General features: G+C 41.0%; 1 protein-coding gene across 1 annotated transcript in view; it reads left to right on the forward strand.

The window, feature by feature from the left end:
* Window positions 1-1,555: 1,555 nt before the first annotated feature.
* The window catches only part of mmp16a (matrix metallopeptidase 16a (membrane-inserted)), a 57,276-nt gene continuing 39,752 nt past the window's right edge, over window positions 1,556-19,079 (forward strand). Inside the window, 3 exon segments of the mRNA XM_029457475.1 lie at window positions 1,556-1,681; window positions 15,427-15,575; window positions 17,188-17,310. Coding sequence (XP_029313335.1) covers window positions 1,556-1,681; window positions 15,427-15,575; window positions 17,188-17,310 — 398 coding nt within the window.

Here is a 19,079-nt window from a genome sequence, read left to right on the forward strand (position 1 = left end):
ACACACTGACTTGTTTCTTATCCCCTGGCGTTAGTCTAAGTGGAAAATCATTGATCTGCCTCATTAGATCGGACCCTTCTCTATTATCTGAAGAGATTAGAGAAAGGCTTTTTCATTACATCCAGTTTTGTTTGTGTATTATGGGAGAGCCAAAAGTCAATGTATAGTTCAACAGCATTTACATAACATATTTTATCTAAATATAAGATATAAAATCATAACAATATGTAAAGATGATTAACCTTGATGAAAGGACCTTGAAACCTCGATTGCATCTCTTACTCTAAAGTAACTGCAATGACAGTCAATGGCATCATCAGCTTCTGGAAACAGCGCTGAGACACCGAAGGGACTTCTGGGTACAAAGGAAAACTCACTAATACACTGAGGGTTGTGGTTGTTTGATGTAAGCACTGAGCCTACCATTGCCCTCTAGTGGCCTGGAAGGATATATAATATAGAGAGAGTAAAGAAACTACACGCACACACACACACACACACACACACACACACACACACACACACAATACAATAGTACTGTTGTCTGGAAACAATTAAAAAATATATAAATATCATATCTATGCAACATCATTTAATGAGTAGGCAAACAATGAAAAGATAAAACAGCTGTTTTATTTGAGGACTCTACATTCTCATATAACTGTGTTGGTATGCAACTCACTAAATCATTTATGCTTTGTTAAAGCAATGTTTCAACCACACCTGCAGGTTATGGTTGTAACATTGCTATGAAATGGAAACTAAGCCTGTGACTACTTTTTCATTCGGCAGCTTCACCAATATTAAAATCCATAAAATATACACAAAGTAAGCCAGGTGCAGCACTAATGCTAAACGATGTGTTTGAGAAGTGAAATAATGTGAGCATGAGCTACATTCTAGTTTTATTTCGAAAGTTTTAACCAGAGATGTCTTTGTATCCTCTCCTTGGGTACAAAGGTACAATCATACAACTGTTGTCAAGTGAAAAACTCGGAACTTCACATTTGGAAAGTTAATTTAGTGTTTATTTGAAACAACGAGAACTAAGCTAAGCTTGTGAAAAACATTTCAGACAAAAACCGTTAGTACAGTAGACTGGACTGATTTTAGAGGAGAATTTGGCTGAGGAGTGGGATGGGGGTGCTCGTGCCAGTACGCACATGCGCATTCGGTGGGAAACACGATTGAAAACGGGCAGCTATGCCGCGCGGTGCAGAAAACGAGCTGGACGCGTCCGCTTGGAACAACGGCCGGTGTACCGGAGGACTGACCCGGGGACTGCAAGACCGGGAGGCTGCTGACAGGCGTTAACAGCGAGACTTTTCCCGGGAATAACCTCCTTCTGAAACCGCGGCGAAAGCAGCGGAGCGAGCGGTCGACGAATCCGTTGCTTCTCCCCTTTCCCTCTCTTCTCCTCTGCTTCTGACACCGCAAGAGAAACACCGAGACATCAGCAATGTTGCTGCTAAACGTGTAGGATTTATCCCCGTTGTCTGTTTCTTTGTATCGCCTGTAAATAAAAACTGAACAGAGACAATAAGCGAGGTTCACTATGGTTTTATTGGCGGTCCGCAATAGGAGATATCTTAATAGCTGCTGTATGGGGACGTTATGCTTGCAGTTGTTGCTGTGGATTTTATGTGCCGTGAACGGAGAGGAGCAGCCGTTCAGTGTAGAGGTAAGAACCGTTATGTGTTGACATTACATTTCAATATAGGAACAAGAAGTGTGCTTTCAGTCCCATTATTCTGCCCTATTTTTTGTCTTATTTATTTTATTTTAAATAAAGCATTTGAGGCATATTGTTGCCCATGTTTAGTCTGTTGATGTTTCAACAACAGGGTCTTTGTGAGCTGCCCAGCTGGGTTGTAGTTCCATCCTGTCCTTTTCTTCACTTTGAATTTCCTTTTTGAAGGAAGTTTTTTTGATATTTTAGTTGGAATATGTCCACTAACCTTATTTGTGCCTCTATCTGACTTCATGTTCTCGAAGTGGTCTAACATTTCAGCTGAGAAGCAGGGTCATCAAGCAAAGTAAGCAGTAACTGTATTAATTTCATTATAATACAATTTGAAAATGTCCCCAGTAGACACTATATACCACGAGACTCTAATACTGTTATATCCCCATGTAAACTTCATTACATGTAATTCAATACTTAGTCAACTGCTACAAAAATATCTTTCCTAAGAAGTCAGAGAGGCAATTATCCAGAGTGAAATCTTTGTGTTTTACGGGTCCACGACTTTAAGACAGCACATGAGAACCTCCACGTAAGAGCATACAGAGTATCACTTGTGCCATTATATCCAAAGCAGCACATGCTCCAAGGCTTCTGCTGAAAGAGATCTTATAGGTTCACAGTCAACAATGAGGGCAACTAGAGGAGATTTTAACTGGGAAAGAACGGTTTCTTTTCAAAGCATGCTTTTGATATCCCGACTTAATGGATTGTTAAAAGCCTTCAGGCTACAAGTGTTGCACCAATAAACTTTAACACTCAATTGGCCTAAAAAAAATAATCAATGTTTATTCTTTCTTTTAAGATTTTGCGGAACTTACTCCCGTGGGTAAATAGAATTTTGGGTTTTATCAACGACACATCTGTCTATTTTACATCCTTTTTTATCTCAAGAGCAATTCGCTTCTATTTAGCCAAAGTTGAATGCATACGGCAATAATAAAGTGTTACACCGCAACCCCTCGCTGTCTCCCACACTTGGCTGCACACAGAGACACCACACAGTAACATCCTGGCATGTCTACTGAAAGTCATTCAAGTCCTGCGTCCACATATCCTCATGATTTGCAAGCTTGGCGTGCCACACTGTTCCCAATGGAGAGGCAAGGAGCCGACTTAGTCCAGATGCTACAAATTATTCAGTTAAAATGTCTAAGCTCACATGACAGACGGAGGAGTTAGATGACCATTGTCCCCTAAATTACCAAAATAACATTTACTTTGGGCCAATCTGATGTCAAAACCCAAGCTTCTCGAAAAGATTTCGCCTTTTCTGCAAGACATCAACAGTGACATGAGTGATGGCGGCTGGTTGTCACACAGTACATGACAACGATGATTCTTAATATATAATTTATTTCACTTTCCTGACTTGTCTTCACATTCCCTTCTCCCACGTCCTCTGCTTTGACTTGCATGTTATCATCCTCCCCCAGCTCTTGCATCCTGCCCTTTCTTTTCCGAGCTTTTCTTTGTCATACTTCCATGTGACTGTGCTGTAAACCACTCTGATCTCTCATAGTTTATATCGGTTACTTGTACTTTAGAAATGTCAGTCTGTGGCAAAATGTTTGCTTAGCCCTACAGTTAAAAACACAAAAACTTTTGCTTTAAGAATACATTTTCACAAGAGATAAATGTAAGAATAACAGTCGAGCATTATAAGATAAGTTCTGAATGTGATGGCAGAATCCTGCTATGCCTGTCATGTGTCCTGCCAACAGAATGCATGAATAAATGTGGTTACAGTACTTTCATATCTATGATCTCTGTGTTTTCAGCGGCCTGACATGATAATATGTGTTGCAGGAATTCAAGGCTTCTCAGTTAGTATAAAGTGAGCTTTTCACTGTAATGCGAGACATTTATGGCCCATAATGTATCATTGTCTTGGGTATCCTGGAAGATCTCTTAAGCCTGCTAGAGGGCGCATCACAAACATCTTTACTCCTATCATCCACAACTGTTGAGATGCTCTTGAGCAAACTTTAAAAGCATTAAATTGCCAAACATACTGTATGTGTGTAACTGGGTGTAAATACACACTAAGTGGGCTGTAAATTGGGTAGAATTCAGAAATACAACTTTATTTGACCCTAAGAGGCAGTTGAGGCAGGGTAAAGCTCTGGCCTCAAATATGTCTTACTGTAAGTGCTTTGTAAACACTGTTGCAATGTCTGGCCTCAGAAGCCCAATCCAGCAGCATTATGCTCTGAGACAGCATTATACAGCCAGTAGCCGGATGACTAATGTCCCTCTGCAGGTCTGTGATGTTTTAAACAGTTTCTGTCTCGTAAAGACCGTGTTGAACTGGTTTCATTGGAGCCATTTACTGGACTTGTTAGGATTTCTTGGATGGATTTAGTGCTGACTTCCTGGATTTGACTTCAGTGTATTGCCAATTTTCTTCCTTTCTTAAAATTTTCTTTGCTTTGGTTTACATTTTACAGAAAGTACAGCCTGTCACTGGGTGATAACAGCGTAATTAATACTCACTTGTAACACCTCACTTCAGTCTCACACTACAGATCTGCCAGTCTGTGCTTAATGCTGAAATATTTCCCTGAGAGCTCTTCAGCTTTTGTTTATCCGATTGTCTTCCCTCAAGAAGTCATTTACTCTGCAAATTAGACAATGTCATTAACAATAACACAGCCACGACTTCCTTTCATTTATCTCCTTATGAGTTTTATTTTCGGTTTCAATCCATATATATATATATATATATATATATATATATATATATATATAATGCTTTCTCTGCAAGGCCACATGCAGTACTTCAGGTGGGCTGTGCAAGCAGTCGAGCTATCTTGGCTATTGTTTTATCATTAGCTTTTACATAACACAGTAATTAAAGGAGAGCTAATGGATTTCTAGTTTATTTTTCCTGTCTGTGTTTGACACTGTCGCACAGTTAGGAGGAACTTTCACTTAATACTGCATTAGAGTTGCCTCCGCTCAGTACCGCAAACACACAGTGGCGCTGAACTGCATTTAAATATCCTCCTTTTGTCTAAAGTGGCGGTTCTGAACTCTGAACGCTTCAATGCTTTCTGTTCAACATGATATTTACCAAGTTTAAAGGCCAAGTGCACTGCTGAAACTAATTATATCAGTCACGGCTATTATCTGTGCTCTGTAGTCTAACTTCTTTTAATTGTGTTGGGATTTGTGATATCTTGACTCATAGATGATTTCTCTCTCCACCGTAGCTTTCTCTAGGAACACAGCAACAAAAAACAATGTTGGTGCGCCAAAGCCTCACGAGCATCACATTGCTTTGGTTAAACTTCATATTTCACAGAGATACATCAGGTGCTCGCTTCGCTCTGAGTCACATTAAGTGTGTGAACCGTGCCACTACGCTCACCAGAGACAAAGTGAAGTTGCTTAGTCGGAGATAATCTGCTGTACAACAAAGAGAGTGCAAAGTTGCTCCGGTGTACTCCCATCTGTAAACACATCCTGTCTCAGATGGATGAATGAAGACTCCGCTGACTGTCAGTTGTAATAATTAACTGCGTCATGGGTTTGATCTGTTTCCTCTGTTTGTCTCTCTGTCAGCAACGTGTCTCAAAGATCTGTGATCACATCTCCATGAAATGTGGTGGACAGACGCTGCGCCCAAAACAAATTAGATTTTGGTTGTGATCATGATGAACATTTGTCAGTTATTGATTTTTAACCATAAATATGAAACTGATACGAACAAAGGAAAACTGCCTGAAATATGTGTTTGGGTGTAATTCTAATCCAATATTAATTTGGGCTGCACAACATCAGGGAAAATATGCGATAACGTTAAAAACAAACAACCAGTTTTTCAAAGTTTCTGTTTTACATGTTTGAAAAGTTATAGTTTAATGTACAAGTTATAGTTTAATGGGTTGAACATAATTGTTCCTATTTTACACAAGTTACATTTATAATGTAAACATGGTAAACTAGTCTTATTAATATGATGTGGATGAAATACTGCAGCATTATAAGTCACATAGCATCGACACTCTAACCGCTGTAGCTGCTTTCAGCACTATTCTCGTGCCGAGCACAGTCCAGAGCAAACTACTTAGTGCTGTTGTCACTGTGAGGAGTGTAGAGCTCCATACTTCACCGCTCATGTTACCAGTTGGCATGCTCAGCCTCTGAGTGGCATCTATTAATGGAAGTGTGTGTGTGTGTGTGTGTGTGTGTGTGTGTGTGTGTGTGTGTGTGTGTGTGTGTGTGTGTGTGTAAAGAGTTGTAGTTTTTATCACTTCCATAGATTTCTGTTCTCACAACTCACTGTTAGTGCATGTGTTCATTTGTAGCCATGTGTGTGTGTGTGTCTCCCCAGCCATATTTAAGGCACATGGGACGTTGGTCTCACAGTCCTATTTATGCCCAGACCAAAGATGGAACTGAGAGATCTCTTTAGCTGGACTACACTGGGGCTTACATGTAACTGAATACAACTCAAAACAGTGTTAAAAGAATCTGAAAGATCTTATTTGCTTTTTTCGGTGATAAGCGTTCACTGGCACGGTGTTATTCTGCCCTGCGTTTCCCAGAAATCACTTGGCAGTCCAACAGTGAACACAGTACTTTTTCTTGAAATGTATCTTAATGAAGTTTGAATGTTCCAGTACTTTCTTGTGCCTTGGTGGTTATATTAACCACTTTTACACAATTGTCCAAAATAGCCTTAAATTGAAAAAGCCTCACTTTCGATATAAAATGTGGACAGTTATCCCTTTATTTTCATCCTTATCTTTAACAAAATAGATGTGTAATGGTTGTTGTGCAGCCATTTCCCCCCCCTACATTAAGTACATTTTGTAGGTACAGGCTTACCTTCTGTGTCTGAGTGCATGCAGGGGTACTTATGAGAGTATTTATACTTGTGTGCTTTGCCCTCGTTTCTCACTGAGCAATCATATGGATTGCAAGTAACACACACACACACACACACACACACACACACACACACACACACACACACACACACACACACACACATTCTTGACGCAATTTGGCTTCGGTAAGAGAGCAGATTTCGGAGCCACTGGGGTGTCTGTCAGTCTGTTCACCCAATCACAGAGAATACACAACACCGGCACTGACCTAAATGATTCATAATAACACACACAGACGCCGACACACGCGCCTGACTTTCCTAAGCAGCCACTTGTTATTGTTATGTGTTGTTCCCCATCTTTCTCCCTGTATTGTCAGCACAGTCTCTGTCTGAGATGTATCTTTGGTCACAGTTTAGTGAGCTGTTAAATCTTTAATATGACTGACAACTACAACATTAGATGATGCCAATGGGGCATCGCATGTAAGGCTGTCAATTAAGATGTTGACAGACACACTTGGTGTGTGTGTGTGTGTGTGTGTACATTTCTTTACACAACATCCTTTTGTGAGTCTTTGCAACTGTTGCAATCTGTTTCTGTGTACGGTGATGTAATCTTAAAACTGCAGGTGTGAATATGAACATAAGTCAAATGTCAGCCGTGTGGAGGTTTTGTCTTTTAGGATTTGAGAACTTTCTGCAGAGTGAGTTCATAAGGCGTCAGCTGGTGTCAGATGTCATAATGTAGACATGCCTTTTTGTCATTTTCCAACATCTTAAATCATCAACATGCGTCGGAAAACTACCCAAAAGATTATCCACCAGAACAGGGACTGTTCTGATCAGTATGTATGATCAGACTGTGACATTTGTAGGGTGACATTTTTGTGACATTTTGTCCGAATTGGTCCACAGAGATGGTGAACATGGTGTGCATTAAGTATTTTTTGAGTGTGTGTGTAAGCGCTCGGGGCTAAATATGAAGCAATGCCCTGTCAAACCTCTGCTGTGATCACACTGCACTGAGGTCACGGGGGGCAGACGATAGTTTTGGTGTCATTAAAAGTCACGTTGAGTCTTTTGCAAATGCAAATTTTACAGTAGTACAGCCGTTAAATTGTGTGTGTATACGTGTGGGTTTGTGGTCACTGGTGTGGGCAGGAAGGCTGTGGTTGCCTTGACGACCCGGGCACACTCGCCAGCGGTTCCGTGTGTAACCGATGATTCATTCAGGGAGGTCCGAGGCGGCAGGCTTTCCCTGGATGTCGGGATCATGTTCCCACGAGTCACCTGTGCACAGAGCTCCGGTCACTCCCAGCTGCTCCATCAGAGAGAATCATACTCACTGCATGTTGTATTATAATGTCTCTGCTTTGCTGAATACTTCATTTCATTTCATCCAAATGAGATTTCTTCCTCAACTTTCTTAACTTTTTAATAATTGACCTGATTTGTGGTATGACAAAGGACTTGGGGCAAGGTCTTCTCCAGCTGATTTTCTATCCTAGCAGGAAGCTAATTGTATTCACTCAGCATCCCTCGCTGTAAATCATTCACTGATTAGATGAGTGGACTGAGAACCGGGAGCGCTCCGAGGCAAGCACTGACAGGAGCTCAGCCATAGCAGAGGAACTTATTGACATTTCTCAGCCTACAGCCAGAACTTAAACCTGTCACACTTGGTGTTTGTGAAGCTGAGTGGCATATGGCTCAGAATTTCATATCTGCTAAATGAATGCGAAACATTATCCGGGAGTGTAGCGTTACCATATTGACAGATGGATCTTCTGAATTATGAAAGAATGTATATAGAAACAAGATCCGACATAGCGTGCACTTATTCATTGTCTGATTGTATCATATAAATCATTTGAAGATAATTATACTATAAAAGTGAAAAGTAATATGTTATCTTTTGTGTTTGACAGATTGTCAGACAAAAGAGGCTGAAACACTATTAGCCAGATGCATGATGGGTTTACTAATGTTGCTGATGCATGTGCTTGTACTGTACAGTACATATATAACTCTTATACACAGGAACAGTGTGTGTACTCAAGGTGAGTAATACTGTTAGATATACAAGGTGATGTTTATCTCCTCTGTCCCATTCTGCCTATAAACCTTCTGTGAGTATCTCAGGCTTGTAAACTCACTCCACTACTCTCTGAGCATTTCATTGACACAAGCATAATTCTGAGATTTTATAGAACAGTCTGAGCATAATTACCTCCAATATGCAGTGTGTATCACAGGAAACCTGTCAAATAACTATGATTTGAGGTACAGTCCCAGAAATGGACGTATAAACTTGAATTAAAGGACGTGCAGGTTTTTTTTATCAGACCCAAAAAAAGACATAAAGCTGGTGACCAAAGAAAAGCCTGATGCTAACATAAAGCCACCTGATATCCCCCCGACGTTACCTTTTCATACTGTATGTGGCTTCCCATTAATATTTCAAAGTCACTTTAATGTCAAAGGTCTGACTGGAGCTGAGCTGCCACGTCCACATTAAACAATTACTACCCATGTGAGTCGCATGCTGTCCCTGCAACCTGAGGGGACCGAGCTCCTCTCCGCTGATAGGTGACAAACGTCAACATCGGCAGCCACTGCACGCCATCAGCACGTTGCCATGCCCACCGTGCTTCCTGAGGCACGTCTCATTCATAATAGAGTGATTCCGTCCCCTTGCAGGTTGGCCTTTTGATGCCACCCATCGGCTAATTGGCCCGCCTTCTGCTCGTCAGGTGGTTGAGAGGTGCCCCGGGGACACGGATGCTCCAGGTTCACCTCAGTTCAGCGCTTGTATGAGGCAGCTGGATGAGGACAAGGCCGATGAGTCACTCCACCCGCTCTTTCCTCATGTGTGGTGCCTGTGCGTTGGTAGCATAGGGAGTTTACCTGAGATGACTTTGCTAAGTCTGATTGTGGTTTTGTTCTCTCTGTTGGAGACTGCTCTGTACTTGAATGGTCTTATACTGGATAAGAGCCTCAGAGAACCAGCACATTGCATTTTTTATATATGGTTGTATAAACGCACTGAAGTGTCCTTTTAGGGGAGCTATGAGGGCACAAGTTATTTTTTTTCACAGTGTGACAAAGGTGAAAATGAAATGGGCTGTGTCGAGGGTTGAGGCGATGCTCTTCTACCAGCAGACTCATGAGAGAAATCTACTTCAAAGTCAAGTGAAATCAAGTGTAGAGGACCCAAAAATAAGCGCTGGTGCATTTCAGACATTTTAGCCTTCATCAGGGCACGCTGCTGGACTCCTTATCTTGATTTTTTCGGAGAAGTTTAACCTCATCATAGCGTGCAGCTCTATTCGGAAGACTCACTATTTTTTTCTAACAGCATAATTATGAGATTTCATAATGAAAGACTTATTTTTGTATAATAGTATAATATGGTTATCATTCTCTATAATTATTACTACAAGTATCATTATAAGTCGTCCAGATTGCGGCTCCGTGAGCTTACAAGCTCCCTCGTTATCCATTTACAGACAGAGGACAGGGAGGAATCTCTGTCTTATTGAATAAGGAGGGCTGTCGAGCTGGAGCCTCCCGCTCTCAGGAATCCTTGCAGAACACTGGGAACCATAGATCATGAAGACAAAGAGTGAATCAATAAGAAAGAGAAGAGAGCAGCAGAGAGGGAGGATAAGGAAAGAAAATAGGACAGATAGGAGAGTGAAAGGTAGGAAAAAAGAGCTCGCTGATGATTCAGCAAAACACATTTTTAGGATCTCTCACCTCTACGATTGTATGATGAAGATGGTTCATTATCCTGGAAGTAGTGAAACAGTGGAAGACCTGAGCAGTCAGCGATGTGCTGTATTACAGCTGTAGTAAATACCTGTATTGCTATTTTGTCTATAAGACCCCGTAATGTAATTATTTAGACACTTTCTACTTTTTGTTTCTTCCTAAAGGGAGTCGTGAAATAATAATAATAATAATAATAATAATAATACTAATAATAATAATAATAATAATAATGGCAAAGGGTATTTGACATTCAAATTTTAAATCGACGTTCGATGCTGTGCAGCTTTTTTTAAATTCATATCTGTTTATTATGTTTAAAGCCCGATGTTTCTGCACAGTTGCGGATGCAGATGAGGCTACACTTATGTTATTAGTATATTAATATTTGTAAAATGTGATTCCTGTGGTGGCAGCGGAGAACATTTATTGAAAAAAGATAGATTTAATGAGCTATTCTGCTTCAATCCATAATTGTTGGCGTTTGTCCTTTTAAAAAACAAAAGTTTGTGGTTAAAACAACAGTTTGCTGCACACACCTGTGTTAATGGCACCATTTTCATCAGGACATTTTTTTAGGGTGATAGCGTCAGACATTTGAAGCTTCAAAAAGCTCAATAGAAGCTTTGAATGTAAAAAAAATAAGTTAATATGACATTCAGTACAGCTCTACTTCGGCATAATGATGGAATCAAAGATCAAAGACTTGGATTCGATCTTTGAAAATGTATGCAGTATTAATATATTTGAGCCTTGGGCTTCTCTTTGAATCTGGAGGGTGTGTATTTGAATTTTGGAAAGTGCAACTGTGACAACTTTTGTGTCCGTTTGACCGTGGTAGTTTAAAGATCTCTGGGTGACAAAGACACACATTGGTAAGAAAAGGCAAATAATAGCAAAGGGACCAGAGCAGAGTTGCAGGAGTAAAGTCTAGGAAACGAGCCCCTGAACTTTATTAAATACTAAAAAGTTGGAATTGTCCTTTTAAGTCTATAACAATGTACAATCAAAAAGCCCCAATATATATGACATTTATCCGTAGTCATATATCCATATCTGCTCATTTCTGCTGTATTCATTGATTGTGCCGTCTTGCTGTTACCCTGCAGTGTTGCATAAAGAGAACCAGTGTGACAGCTCCACCCTCCATGTCCTGCCTGTGTCTCTCCATCTCATTCTCTGAACACCCCCCTCACCTCCTGCATGCAGACACACACACACACACACACACACACACACACACACACACACACACACACACACACACACACACACACACACACACACACACCATCCAATATCCTGTCACAGTCTGAGTGTGACAGCATCTAACAGCAGCCTCAGCTTTCTCTTTTCTAATACAACTCTGTGTCTGATAATGGCTGCATTGTCTGAAAGCCCAAACGCATCACACCGCCTCACTTAATACAAACTGTCAAAAAGACGTCCCGTGTTGTTTTCGTTGCTGCTTTATATTTACACAACAGTTGTGTAGCTCATACTGCAAATACATTTCATACTTCAGAGCAGGATTTCAAAGCTGTATCCATACACATGAGGCAGCCATGTTAAATGCAGATTCATTTCAAATGAATAGTTTCTGTATGTTTTCATCCATAAAGAAAAAGTGGTCCAACTCCTTCAAAACCCGTCATCTGTACTGAAGCTCGTTTTGATTGCTACAGTATTCTGAGACTGCTGGGAAAAACAAGCTCATAGCTTTTGGATTTAAGCTAAATATGCAGTGCCACGTCTAACTGTTTATCAATATCTCTTTTTCTTCCTTTTCACCCGAAAAGCAGCGGGGAATTCACCGGGGCGGTGGTTGTAGGACAGAGCCAAACGTGGTCACAATGAAAGAGGAGACGTGAGGGAGGCACAGGGATGATTACAGGACAAGGAAAGAGAAAGTAGACATTAGGAGGAAAAGGAAGACAGAGAGACTTGACGAGAGTTCAGATCGTGTGTGTGTGTGTGTGTGTGTGTGTGTGTGTGTGTGTGTGTGTGTGTGTACGCATCATGGGGCTATAAAGATGATTGCTATCATGGAGTGTGAATATTGTAATATGATGTAAATGTTGTTTGAGGTATAATCAGATCAAACCTGTCGATTTTAGTTTTTTTAAGAACTATAATTTACAGCATACATACACATAAAACATTGACTATTAAATAACTTGTAGTCTATACTGTGTATGTAGGCATATTATAGTGTCAACTATATGTTACCTATCTATTTATTTATGCAAAACAGTATCTATTAAGTATTCTATCAAATGAACTCCTCGTCCTCCTGCCGGCCCCACACACCTACCTACTGCACACGTCGCACTGTTGGCAGAAGTTAAAAATAATATTTGAAGGATTAAAAGTAAGATTTGCATGCCTTTCCAACATCCAACTCACTTCTTCTTCAGAGATTAAAGCGTGCCCTTTCATCGCTGCCTGCTGCTATCTGTGATACTATTTTAACTGGGGAAAGATCTCACATTCTGGGAGGAAAATAACTCAAAAAGCTCAAATGAACGTCAGGCTTGGCAGCGTGTAGCAGAGGGGGAATCAATCATTTCTGCTTTTCTAACCTAAATCCTAGTTAATGCTTTCAAAACCTTCCAGTCAGTGACATTTACTTTAAACATTGTGGCTCTACCAAACCAGATCACTACACAATGGCAGATTAAAATTGATCATGTGTGTTTTGGAGAGAGAGAGAGAGAGAGAGAGAGAGAGAGAGAGAGAGAGAGAGAGAGAGAGAGAGAGAGAGAGAGAGAGAGAGAGAGAGAGAGAGAGAGAGAGAGAGAGAGAGAGAGAGAGAGAGAGAGAGAGAGATGTTGTTGTGTGTCTAGTATTTCTTCACTGAACTGACTTTTCAAGGCTGAGCTCTGTGTCATCGGGCTTTACATGCGTGTCAGTGTTCCTGTGAGAGATCGGCTTGTTTGCGAGTTTCATGTTTCAAGTGTATCTGTGTCTTTGTCTAAACTTGCACAAATGTGTGTGTCAGATTACGGAGCTAGTAGTGTCAGTACCCGAGCAGCCAAATGGAAATCTCCCCCCATGCTCCTCTCTCCCCCCAGAGGTGTATTGAGAGTGCAAGAACCTGACACACATCATAATGTATAACAGAGAGAGAGAGAGAGAGAGAGAGAGAGAGAGAGAGAGAGAGGGGAAATCCAGGAAATAGATAAGCAGAGAATGATGAAAAATTAATGGAAATGAAGAGGTGGACGAAACACGGACGTATAAGGACGTGCAGGAAAGTGCTAAGAAATGTGAGCAATGGAATAACATTTTGACATCTGCCACACTGGCAAAAGTTGGGCATGATAAGTCATCGCTGCTGTGTGAATCGGTGCATGTGCCTACGTACAGTCCTCAAGGGGCGGGAAGTCGGGAGGCAGAGCATCAGGGATTTGTCAGTGTGCCAATCACAGCACCGATAAACAGCGGAGATGACGTCTGGCTTTGATACTGTTTATCCCTTTTTAATGGACGAATGAAAGACTTGTGAATTAGTGCATCTTGTGTCACTTTGTTATATCTGTTGCAGTATTCAATATGGTGTAGTATCAAGATACCAGTCTCAGTTCATTATTTACTAAAATGGTTTCCTAGGAAAATGTTGTAATTTGGTTTTCGTTCATAATTAATTTGCTACTTATAATACATTTTGCATGGTATGCTGGCCTATAGACCCATTTAACATTTTGCCTGATCAGCTGACCTGTTGCGGGTGCACAGACGTTACAGCACCACTGTCTCTATTTTCTCCATAAATAGCAACATTATGTCGTCCTTCCCAGGATCCCTGTTTAATGAGTTTACAGTAGCTTGTCAGTTCATTTCTGGGATATAAACAGAAAGCATGGTACCTACATAATCTCAGTGTGCGCTTCCAGAAGCATCTTCTCATGCTCTACTTTCTGAAAATGATAAATAATTTTTACAGTTTCCTGAGACTGTTCAAGTGTTCTAGAGCAATTCAATCAACAGCGATTAAAGTAATAGAACCCCTGTAACACCACAACCTTGTCGTTTTTACCGTTTGCTTTTTGTCCAGAGTAAACAAATGAGATATAACTTGAATATATGAGCTGTAGAAGTGCTATTAGGCCGATCATTTTTATTTTATCTTAGAGCTAAGACACTTTTTGGCAACTCCGACCAATCACAAAGATATCCATCTTTTGCTGTTGGAACAGGCGTCCTTCTTTGTCCCGGTTTATAGCACTTTATGAATATCTGCAAACAGCCTGTCGTATGACTTTCTTAATAGCTCATTGTTGCTGCTTGGAGCCTGACACTCGCTCACTGTAACCGAAGCTGTACACTCACATTTGTTCCATTTTTGAATAATGGTTTGCCTTTTTATTGCATTCTCCTCGCCGGCTCTCACACCATGCTTCCCTCCCTGTTAAGTGAATTTCATTCTCAGTGTGTATGCTATCCTGAGCAGCAGGCCTCCGGAATGACAGCAGCTTGACAACAATTGTGTACGAGAATAGTGCTCAGGTTTCACAGGACAGCGTCGCAGAATGAAGAATAAATATGTTCTTCTGTTTTTGTGTTGTTCCGCTACACTTCAAACAATTGAATTCATTTTTTTTTATTGGTTCAATTTTCTTTTTTATTGGTTGGTTGGCTTTGTGTTGCTAAATGCAGCAGTTGGCAAAACTGTTGACCATTTTTCTGATGAACACTGAGAGAATACGGAGAAGCTGGGACTATCCAAATCCCTAAAGCCTCTTCTGTGGGAACGCTCGGCCGATGCCCTCTTCTTCTCCCTGGTCCAAAGATCTGAGCTGTGATTCCCTCTGGCAGGATTTTATTGGGAAACAGAAAGCTCTATTACACCAAAGCCTTCCCCTGACAAGCCAAATGTCACGATAATAGATGAAATTCTGCACTTTAAACTGGTAGAGAGATTTCTTTCTTTCTACTCTTTCCCTTTTCCTTAACAAAACGTGTTGGGAAAAGTGCCTTTAGATCTGTTATTTGCTGAAGACATTATTCTCTCACCTGAAAACCCTACAGTAGTATTTACTCTTCCCTCTCTGCATGTGTTTTTCCTCAGGCATGGCTCCAGAGGTATGGCTACCTCCCTCCTGCAGACCCCAGAATGTCGGTGCTGCGTTCTGCTCGAGTCATGCAGTCCGCTATCGCTGCCATGCAGCGCCGCTACGGCCTCAATGTCACAGGCTCTCTGGACAGCAGCACTATAGGGTGAGTCCCACTCCTTTGAGTGCCTGTAAAGATGCCACATTATGATTTATGAGCCTTGTTCATGATGAGTCTCTTGAAGATATAAGGAAACATGTGTGGGAGGTCTAAAAACATGAACATACAAGAAGACCTGGCCAATTAATCCATCTCACATGTTGCCTTTTTTAAGAGTTAAATGTAACAATGTAAAATGTTAATTTCTTGAATAACTTGGTGCGTTACTTTGGAAATGCTGGTTATATATTTTTAAACAGGTGACTAATAAAACATGATTATTTCACAAGTGTTATTAATGATTGATAAACACACACACAGTACATCCTTCTCAGATATTATTCCTGGTGTGTTGCTGTTATTAATGCTTGATTTTCATGATTTGATAAAACTCCACAAGCTAAAATATGAATGTGCTCTGACATAGATATATATTATTATATGATATATAACAGGAGTGAAACATGCAGTAAACTAACACGGACTGGTAACAGATTGATAAGACTCACAAAGTGGTGAAGACATCTTCAAAATGGGGACAAATGGTAGATTCATCCCCTGTTTTACATTCTAAAGGCACCCGGAGTCGTTTCGCCCGACACTAAATTACCCGAACATGGATTTAGTGGGAAGTTGTAATTTGATCAAAGGGGCCTTTTTTACGGAGAGTACACCTCTGTTGTCAGATCAAGGGCTGCAGAAGGACAAAGTATTATTACTCTAACACTTTAAGAGAGGGAAGAACGGCGACGCGTACGAATGAACGTGGCTTGAGAGGAAGACCTCACTTGTAACTGCAGAGAGAAGAGTGTTTCTGATGTTGCCTGTTGTGCATACATATGGGCGTCGCAGACTAGAGGGACAACCCAGTTAAGCCTTACATAAGAGGTATTATAAAATGATTCTTTGCATTAAGCATCAAAGTGATATTAGAAATCAACACATTAAATAAGACACAGTATATGTAGTTATAGTAATACGTTTGTGTTTTGAAACCCACTGGAGCTCAGATTATACCCACTTTTAACCCTTGGGACATCGTTTTACCTGCAAATCAGTAAAAACAGTGTTCACTGACATTTGTCCCCACCAACACTGAAATGCCAGCCGTGCTACAAATAGCAATGAGCTCAAATTGTCCACTGAACTGTAACATGGCAATGTGGTGGCCAGTGGTGTGAATGCAGACTAACAGCTGTCCAACCACTGGGCTGAAACAGAGTGAAATGTGATAAGCTAACAGTGTGCCTGTGTTTCTCTCTCCTCCTCTGCTTCTCTGTGTGGATGTAGCGATACCACGATAAGGTGAGCTGTCCGTCGTGTGATATAATATATGTACTTTTACACAGTGTGGGGATTAAGAGAAATTGCATGGGCTGTGTTTAGCTTTTGAAATAACTTTATGTGTAGTGCATTTATCATGTGTTTGCATCTCAACCATCTCCTGCCTACACTTTGTCATTTATTATACATACAAATGCATAAAGGGCTTAATATGAATCATTGCATCATTAGTTAAGTTTGTTGTCATTGAACGTCCCTTTATTACAAATCTTCACTCATAGCAGAATGATCACTGTATCCTCAGTGTTGATTGGTGGCCTCTTCTCTCCTGCAGGTGGATGAAGAAGCCCAGATGTGGGGTTCCTGACCAGGTGGGAGGTGCATCCAAATTCAGCGTCAGGAAACGGCGGTACGCCCTCACAGGACAGAAGTGGCAACACAAACATATCACATACAGGTGGGTGGTTTTACATGTATCGTATATGTAAATGTATGGCTTAAGACTGAGGTGGTGTCATGACAGCATGCTAGAATAATCCAGTTTCCCTCCAATCGCCATAACCACCTCGACGTGGACATCAAATCCCAGCCACACACACTCTACCCATCAGTCATGCAGTTCTTGTTCATCCTCTGTATCTGCCTTTAAAAAAAACATGTGACTGAATAGGTCCCTGTGTTTGCCCATTCGTGGAGCAACGATTGAACACAATATCTGGACTTACTGTATAATTGACAGAGCGCTACAGGCCAAAATGTAACATTGCGTTAAGCCGAACTACAACCATTACACACGACACAGTTCCTGTTCATCAAAGCTCGGCGGGAACACGAACCAGCTTTATCCTCTGAACATGTAGCACAAATGGAAAAAGGGTGTACACACGAGTCATACATGTACCCGAGAACTCGTCACTCATTCAGCTACATGAGTAATAATGGATATAGACAACGTGTTATGTAATATTCCCATGTTGTTTTAGTAAACCAGTAGTTCAGACTCTGTATTATTTTATACATACTTTACCATCGCTTGCCCCCCAGCCCCATGTTTCATGGGATAATCCTTAAGAAGTGGGCTTGTTTTAAAATAATTGGCTCTGCCTGGAGGATAAATGTGTAAGCAGTATTACATGCTGGATATAATCTAGTGGATCAGCGACCTACAGCTGAAGTAGCACTGTATATCACTGATGGCCTGTGCGTTTCTCCTTTTTATTTTTATTACACTGACATGGTTTGTTTTTTTTTCAAACTTAGTTTCATGAGTGCTTGGTTCATCTGTGACGGCACAGATTGGAAAAGAAGAAAATGAGCAGGCTTGATGAAGAATGGAGGAGTAAATAGGTGGAATTGAAGAAGGGAGGAAGTGAGGAGTGAGGGAGGGTGTTGGAGGAGAAGCAGCTGCAGAGAGAAAGAGATGAGCTGAGAGGAGGAAACCCCAGTGGAAAGCAGAGGGTGCTCTCTGACAGATTAGGGTTACGTAATAGGAAGGGAGCATTTTGAGAGTGTGTGTGTGTGTGTGTGTGTATTGTACATGGATGTGTGTCTGGCTCTCAGTCAGTAGTCAGATTTGCCTGCAGCTGCTCCTTTTAACTCAAATTGTTGTAACTAGTGCAGTGCCCGTTCAAAACATGCTTGTTTGGAACAGGACGATTGCTTGGCCTCCGGTTTTGCTGCTTGCAGCTTTCTAGAGAAGCGCTCATCCAAACAACTCCACACTGCACCTCCCTGGGTCCTCAGCAATACACCGCCAAGTGTGAAGTCGATCAGATGAGCGGTTGTTTCTAAAATCACTAATATACGTGTCCTGTAGATCTACGATCTCGTTGGTCTCCGTTCTTTGAATGTACTGTAAGCGACCGAGAGTTGCACCCATCTAGGCGCTGTAACGGTCCCCTCTCAGTGCACCACACAGAGTGTACAGAACACACTCTTAATGAAATGTCCCGTAGATCTCAAAAGCTCCACACTCGACACTGCACTTCTTTGGGTCCTCAGAAAATCACCCCGCAACTGTAAAGTTGATCGGATGAACTGTTGAGAAAATCAAAGGACAGACATACAGACAGAGACTTCCTTTGCAGTTAGATGCAGGTAAAGAAGGTAGCTTATTTTATATCTAAATATAAACGGCCATAACGAGTAATCCTTAGCAGTTCTATGTGTTGCTTTTCCATTATGATTCATCTTTACCATTTTGAGATATTAGTATCCAAATGTAAA

Source organism: Cottoperca gobio, chromosome 20, assembly GCF_900634415.1.
Source record: "Cottoperca gobio chromosome 20, fCotGob3.1, whole genome shotgun sequence".
Classification (NCBI taxonomy): domain Eukaryota; kingdom Metazoa; phylum Chordata; class Actinopteri; order Perciformes; family Bovichtidae; genus Cottoperca; species Cottoperca gobio.